Below are 8,265 nucleotides of genomic sequence, written 5' to 3'. Positions count from 1 at the left end.
GATTCTTCAAATCATTATCCTGATATTATGTCAATACCGTATTGATGAAATGGTATAGACAAAGGGTAAAATAGTAAAAAAAAAACTTTTTTTTTTTAAAGAAAATCAGAGAGTAAACTTATGTGATACAATAACACAAACAAAGGCATAGAAAGATAAAGAGATAAAGAAGAGAAACCAATGTGAGTTGCAGGATTCTTTGGCATAGAGAGAGACATTAGATTCCTTGACTTAATCACATATTTAAAGTCAGTCAGAAAACGGCTGTTAACTCCACGTGAATTGATATGAAACGTGGCCACTGGAGAAGGTCATTCGAGAGAAATCCTCTAGTATATGTTAAGGAAGAGTGACGGAGACCCTTGAATTATCCTTTCTCGAAGGTTTTATCTACTGTATTGTACAAAAGGCCTCTTCCCCTTTCAGTAACTGAGGCTATTTAGTTAGACTTCTGGGTATATAACACATATCTCCACTCTCCATCCTCCACTGGTTTAGCAATGGCTCCTACTACTCCAAGAGTGGTAATTCCCATAGACCTGACGAAGAAGGCATGGGAACAGAAGCGATCCCTTCACAACCGCTGGCACCCGGACCTACCACCAGTTGCAGAGGTTAAAGTTGGTGAGATCTTCAGAGTGGAGATGATAGAATGGACTGGAGGTTTCATCTCCGACAATGACTCAGCGATTGATATGAAAACTCTAGATCTTTCCACTGTAAGTTTTTGCTTTTTCTTATCCTACTGTTGCAGACCAACAAACCAATTTAGTAAGCGTAATTTGATTTTGATTAATCAAAATCTTGAGACTGAGGATCCAGATGGTTGAGAGACCAAGTATTTGATAAAGGTCCAAACAGCCCAAATTCACAGTAGACTGATCCTTTCTATAATTTCTTTTAGTCTCTAGGATTATACATCTGCAAGGCTTTTGAGATACTTTTAACATTTAAGAGAAGTACTAAACATTACATGGCCTAGGTGCACTATCTCAGTGGACCCATTCGGGTATTGGATAAAGAGGGCATTGCAGCCAAACCAGGTGATCTTCTTGCAGTAGAAATTTGCAACTTGGGTCCTCTCCCTGGAGCTGAATGGGGTTATTCAGGAATATTTGACAGAGAAAATGGGGGAGGTTTTCTGACTGACCATTTCCCAGGGGCAGCGAAAGCAATTTGGCATTTCGAAGGGATATATACCCACTCTCCTCAAATCCCAGGTTGACACTTCTATCTTATTTCCTTTATACCTTAAAATAAATAAAATTACTCTTTAACTGCTACCTATAACAACTCCATGATCGGAGAACACTGCTAATTAATAGTGTCTATTGTTGTGATCACTTATGCTTGGCAGGAGTACGATTTCCTGGTTTAACCCACCCAGGTATAATTGGAACAGCACCATCAACTGAACTCCTACAAATATGGAATGAAAGAGAAGGGCACCTTGAAGAAACTGGCTTCCAATCTCTGACATTATGTGAGGTCCTGCACACACGCCCCTTGGCAAACCTGCCAACACCAAAGGGCTGTCTTCTAGGAATGGTATGAAGCACCAGTTTTCACTGATAATTTTCATCATTCAAGCTGTTAAACTCTTGTGCAAAAGGAGGAATTATCATTTCTGACATGGTTATTTTCTTCAAATATTTCTTATCTCTTCCTCCATTTTTGAAGTTTTCAATTTTTAATAACTCACAGTTAGTAATCTTATGGCCATTATCCTATGAAATTAAATTTGGGTTTTTTATGGCATTTGATGTATAGCTCAGCTCTGCCAGCATTTCAATTAAAAATGTCTACAGCACAGTTTGATAGCATATCCACTACTGTCATATTGGTAATAAGAAAAAATTCTGACCAGTGAATGCCATGTGTAGGTTGAAGAAGGCACACCTGAGTGGAATAAGATTGCAAGTGAAGCTGCAAGGACAATCCCAGGAAGAGAAAATGGAGGAAATTGTGACATCAAGAATCTCAGCAGAGGTTCAAAGATATACCTTCCAGTATTTGTAGATGGAGCAAATCTTAGTACAGGTGACATGCATTTCTCTCAGGGTGATGGTGAAGTTTCATTCTGTGGAGCAATAGAGATGAGTGGATTTCTAGAGCTCAAGTAATTTCCTGTCTTATATCTTGAAATTTAATACTTAATGGCACTCCCTTTGCTTAAAAGAAACTTCCAAGACATTAAACTACTGTTGCCACAACACTTACACTGATAACTATTATCTGTTCTCTCCCATTATGTCATCATTGAATATCTTGAGTACTAGGACTTTAATCTAGCTTTACAGAAAACAACAAACACAATTATGAACTGTCTTAGTTAATTTTAATGGTGTCAGGATGAATCTTTTCCTATGTAGTCAGCTTCCCTTTTTCTCATTCCCTTGTTGTCTAGCTTTTCTTGAGATGTGAGACCAAGAACAGAATCTCACTAGAGGGATATTGTGGTGGTTCTCCTATAATTACTCTAAATCCAGAAATTTTTATTCTACAGAGGAAGCTTGTGAATAGATCTCCCTCCTGTAAATTTTGCACTTCATATACAGATTTAACTCACTATAACTTGGTTCCACCCACTATTTCGAGCTTATCATGGCATAGAATATCCTGTTACTAAATTATTTTATAGTTTCAAAGCTAATCAAGGATAAATTTCCCCAGGTGCGAAATCATAAGGGGTGGAATGAAGGAGTACCTTACACCAATGGGTCCAACTCCCCTTCATGTAAACCCAATCTTTGAGATTGGCCCTGTTGAACCACGATTTTCAGAATGGTTGGTATTTGAGGGTATCAGCGTAGACGAAAAAGGAAAGCAGCACTACCTTGATGCAACTGTAGCATACAAACGTGCAGTACTCAATGCAATTGATTACCTCTCCAAATTTGGTTACACTAAGGAACAGGTCTAAGTTCTCCTCCAAATATAAATATAATAGTTAATACACACACACAGAGAGAGAGAGAGAGAGAGAGAAGGTCCATTAAGATTTTGTTACTATACTAACAGTGGATACACAATGATGTCTATCAGATCTATATTCTGCTATCATGCTGCCCCTGTGAAGGAAGGCTTTCAGGAATAGTTGATTCCCCCAATGCCTGTGCAACCCTTGCAATTCCAACAGCTATCTTTGACCAGGTAGTTAATTTCTGTTGCTTTTTTATATTGCCAGAGACTTCTGTAAAAGCATGTTCTCTGTTCATAATATTCTCCTAAGCTCCACTAGCCGAACTCCTAAAGCTAAGCCTAACAGAAGAATTTTAATTGCTATAGCTCCTGTATTCCCCAACTTTGGATACTGCATTATTGCTCTTTGCCTGATCAAAAGGTTACTGCATTGTGACCATAATTTAAAGACACAATGGATCTAGTAACTTAGTAACTCCTGTTATGGCTGTAATAAAACCCCCACCCCAGGGAATTCCTTTGTTGTTTACAAAGTCTAGGCAGGACCAACATCTGCAAATCATTCTGAAAACACTTGAGCCTCTTATTGGAAATATTAAATTCACCTCACTTATCCTGGCTATTATAGGCTAATACATGAACCCTGTCCGACCTTTTTACTCTGTTAATATATAGGATCATATATTATGTTAATTGTACATCAACAAATCTTTGCTCAAAACATTGACCAATGGTCCTAGACTCCTATTTGTCTTTCCTTTCATACTTCCAGAGCCTCCAACTTAGACTACATCTCTTCTCACAAAATAGGGTTTTTTCTTTTGCCTCTTTTCCAGTTTGTCCTGCTTTTTTTTTTTTTTGGACAGTTAGTTTGTCAATTACTTTTTTTTCCCTCTGGTTGCCTTTTCACTGCTACATCATTTTGGTTTTCTTTGGCATAGTTATGTGTAATCCCTCAAATGAATACATGTATATACATATGTAAGTTTACATTGAATGCTTTTTGTTTTTTTGGCTAAAAAAGATCAGCAATTATATTAATAGAAAGAATAAAGGATGCACATATGAAAGTCTAGGCATACCCAAACCACAATTAAAATAAAAAGAAACTGTATTTAGGGTCCACCTACGGCATAGCCATCAGCAGAAACCTCAACACCAAATATTGGCTATTTCCTCACCTTCGGCATTGCAATCAGCAAGGGAAAAACCAATCAATGATACGAAAATCTGAATCTGGGTCTGCCTTGTCCATCCCAGGCAACTTTCTCAATAGATGAAAACTGGGCAATCATCCCAATTATGTAACCATTGAACAGTAGCTGCTCTTTGTCTTTTCTTACAAATCTGCTACTGAATTAATTTCCCTACAACAATGAGAAATTCTCCATGTAATAGATGAAAGAAACTGACGTCAGGAATCTCCATTGCTGCATAAAAATCAGAGGGATAGACTGATGCTTCACACACGGAATAACCATCTCCAAGTCACACCATCCATAGGAGCCCTATTATTTTCCTCATTTTACATTGAATGCTCTTACTTCTTTAAAATTGATCAACTGTTCATGTGCAGGATATTCGCCCCAAATCCAGCAAAATACCCCTTGGACCGCGGGTAATGAGGACGCCAGATGTCTTGAAGTGCACTTACGATGGAAATCTGCCCATCACAAAGAACCCTGGTAGCTCTACATAATTGAACCTAGAGCTACAAGAATCCCTAGTCCCCTTGGTTGCATGTTTCAGAAACAATGTGATAATAAGAAAATTTGCAGCACTCTCAGAAAGCTAGTGTTAATAGCAAGCATACATGCGCCGCGTTTCATATGAAATGAACCGCTGGCGGAAAAAATGAAGGAAAGGTTTGGACCAAATAAATATTGTAAGGTGTCAGGTTAAAGTCTATCAAGCTTGAATATTAGAATTTCTGTTACTGAAATGATGGATGCCAGAGTTTTTCTTTCTTTCCATTGACAAGCAAAGCTCAACCCAAATTTCAGATAATGAAACGTTGATGTAGAAAGCTGAACAAATCCTATACTGTATCCCCCCCCCCCCCTTTTGTGAATGTCCAAATCCCATACTGTTCCCCTTATTCCCATTTTGTGAATGTCCAAATCCTTTACTGTTCTCCCCCCCCCCCCCCCCTCGTTTGTGATTGTCCAATTGTCGTGTTTATGAATAAAATTTAGTTCTCCAATCTATGTTTCCACTACTAAAACTACATTAACTGCGAAGACAATCTATCTGTTGCAGATTTACTACAACATGCTTTGATTCTTTAGCAGATCTATTTCAAAAACGAAATCAATTCAGCAGCATACAAATCCTAATATTAGTCACAATACATCAATGGAAGCAGCAAATTTAGACACCAATGTTACAAAAATATGTCATTGAACTAATTATCTTTCCTCAAGAAAGACAAAGACCTCAATACAGTCAATGTGCATATAAGATTCACTTATTTCGAAAATGAAAAAAAAAAAAAAAAGGAAATATATATATATATATATGTGTTGTGTCAGAAACGTCACCGGAGCATCCTGTGCCTGCAAGATGGGATTAGCAGAGAGGACCGGGCTGTGCCGGCGATCTCACTCCGATGCTTAAGTCAGAATCCTTAGCAACAGATAACGAAAGTAGAATTCAGATGTTCGTAATGAGTGTTACCTCCCTTACTTAAGGTGGGTGATGGAAAGAATCGTGCCCTAATAGGAAAGCTAGATCCTCGGAGTGGAGTGAGAATGTTTAGGAGAGATGTGGGGATAACCTTTATCCATAACTTCCCACGCGCTTGATTTGACGCAATGTGGGCGAGAATCTCGGGCCATGTTAGCTCATGGCAAGCCTTGAGTTGTTTACGTGAAGTATGGAGGTCGACCCTCCTACTAGCTAGGGCCAGGTTGTTGTCATTTGGACGATGGAGCAACAACCTCGCGTTGTGGCACGAGCTAGACTGCGGCGTGCCCCGCTGTGTATGTCGCCCGTTGACCTCGTTCAGAACGAGTTCGTTGGCTCGCGCCTAGGCACCCGTGGCCTCAACTCGCTCTCCGCGTACTTATCAACTCGTTCTCGCGGTGACAGGTTCCTTGACCCATCACGAGCCCCCCGCTCCCTTGGGCGTTGTTGCCCAGGGGAGTTGAATCGATTTAAATTCTTTGGCATCTGCTCTCGCATGTGCAAATCTGATGTTTTGATAGTTGGACGTGACTTGACGTTCCAGTTGTCAGTTGACACGTGGATTTCGGCCATAATGGTGCCTCGATTCGAACCCTTACCGTTTCGGTTAGGTGACGCTTGACGTTCCACACGAGGCTGGCCACGTGGCCATAGGCATTATGAGGTCTAGGCTGGATCTACGGCCGCTCGATCTCTGTCGCGCAAAGACGCCCATTGAGGGGTAGGCACGTGGCATGACCCTTTATGACTCCTCGGGTACGCCCAACGTCGATCGTTCCTGGCCCCACGATGGGTTTTGCTCCTGACCGTCGGATCTGGACGTTTCTTCTTCCTTCCTTAGCCTATAAATTGGGGTTTTCTGCCCCACTGCGTTTCTTACTAATACTTTGCAATTTCAAACTCTTGTCTTCCATCTTTTCCTTGCTATTGCTCCTTGCTCCTGTAACTGACATTTTCTGCGGCCATTCACAAGTGTCTTCACCACACTTTTATACTACGACCTCATGTCTTCTTCTAGAGTCGTGCCTCTCATTCCCTACAAGCCCCGTTCTCTGCTTCTGCAAATCTTCTAGTCATAAGTTATCTACAATCACGTCTTCTTCTTCTTCCTCTCAGGCTGATCCCGATAGGGTCTTCGACGAGGTTACTGGCATGAGTGGGGGTTCTGACCTCAAGGTCAGTTCTGAGAGGACCTAAGAGGAGCGTTTTGCACTCTTTGGGTCCAAGAAATTTGTCGCCCAATATGGCCACTTGGCCCAACCTTCTTCTACCCCCCAGTGGGGGTTCCCTGACCCCAGCAGAAGCCCTAGAAAAGCGAACTGCCAAAGGCGGTGAGGCTCAAGATGAGGAAGAGGGGGAGTCCAAAGAGGAAGCCATGGGAGTGGAAGCCTGGGAGAGCACTCTGACTGAGCGCTCTCTGGTTGCCCTGAGGAGCCAATACAGGTTCCCTAAGGACGTGCTCACCTTCGTGCTGACCTCGGCGGAGAGGGCCAACACCCCGCCCCCCGGCACCGTGTGCCTGTATGAGGTCGCGTTTTAGAGCTTCCTCCGCCTGCCTGCACATCAATTCATAGTGGAATTACGCCCTTCGCCACTACACCATCACCCCAAGCCAGCTGGTGGTGAACTCCTGGAAGCAGCTCATCGGCTTCTACCTGTTCTTCGCCCAGCTCGATCGAAGGCCCTCATGGGCCATTTTTGTTTACTTCTTCCAGTTGATGCAGACCACAGATGAGTGGTTTTACTTGGCCCTGCATAGCATGAGGGGGTCGTTAAAGACCGTGCGCTTCATAAGCCCCATGCCCCAATCCACAAAGAAGTGGAAGGATCGCTTCTTCTACGCAAGCATTCCTGGCGACCCCTTCAAGGTTGAGTGGGCAAGAGTGCGGCTGAAGACCGTGAATGTGGTCCCCATGCTGAGCCAATACGACCAGTAGTCTCTCAGCTTATGCATACAGGGTGTGGCCTTCGACGTGCGCGAGCTGAAGAATGAGGCTCCTGTTGGTCAAGCACGGGCTGAGCTCAGCTCAGGGTGAGTCCCCTTTCCTTTCAATTTATTTTTCTCTTCTACCATGTATTCGCGGACTGAGTTTCTGAATCCTATTTTCTTCATTTTTTGTTTTTCCTTTTCGGTGAACTTCAAGGTGGATCCCCGCGAGCTCCGCTCTAGCGTGGTGGACAAGAAGAAAGCCGTCGAGAGACGGACTGAGAGGTAGACCCGCTCCCCCGCGGGCATCGTAATTGGGGGTTCGTCCTCAGCCCCTTCAAAGGAGAAGATGGCACCACTTCCAAAGGGAAAGGACGGGCCGTCCAAGACCCTACCACTGAAGGTCCCCCCAAAGGAGAAGAGGACCCGTGATGAGGTGGTTGACCTCGAGGCGCCTGCCAAGAGGACGACCTTAGAGAAGAATGCTCTGGGGAAAGCCTCCCTAGACAGTACCCAGGGGGTGCTGGTGGGGGTTCTACTCAGGCCCCGTTGAAGGGAAGAAGACGACTCAGCTTCCGGTGGGAGGTCTATGAGGGTGACTAGGGCTTCGTGCACCCTGGGGTGGCCAAGGAGCTGATGGACCATGGCCCCCCTCAGGATCAAGCCATTGTCCACACCCTCTCAGACGACGAGCTGGTAGACTCATTTGCCTTGGACTTCGCCAGGGTAAT

At 43.1% G+C, this 8,265-nt stretch overlaps 1 protein-coding gene across 1 annotated transcript; it reads left to right on the top strand.

The window, feature by feature from the left end:
* Positions 1-430: 430 nt before the first annotated feature.
* On the top strand, positions 431-4,893 carry LOC122649698 (formamidase-like). Its single transcript, XM_043842935.1, has 7 exons — positions 431-719; positions 983-1,220; positions 1,358-1,548; positions 1,884-2,119; positions 2,674-2,917; positions 3,046-3,153; positions 4,499-4,893. Exons 1-7 carry the CDS (start codon positions 501-503, stop codon positions 4,619-4,621), a joined length of 1,359 nt encoding a protein of 452 aa, XP_043698870.1. The 5' UTR covers positions 431-500; the 3' UTR covers positions 4,622-4,893.
* Positions 4,894-8,265: the final 3,372 nt, after the last annotated feature.

Source organism: Telopea speciosissima, chromosome 2, assembly GCF_018873765.1.
Source record: "Telopea speciosissima isolate NSW1024214 ecotype Mountain lineage chromosome 2, Tspe_v1, whole genome shotgun sequence".
Classification (NCBI taxonomy): Eukaryota; Viridiplantae; Streptophyta; class Magnoliopsida; order Proteales; family Proteaceae; genus Telopea; species Telopea speciosissima.
This window is presented reverse-complemented; position numbering and strand designations above follow the sequence as displayed.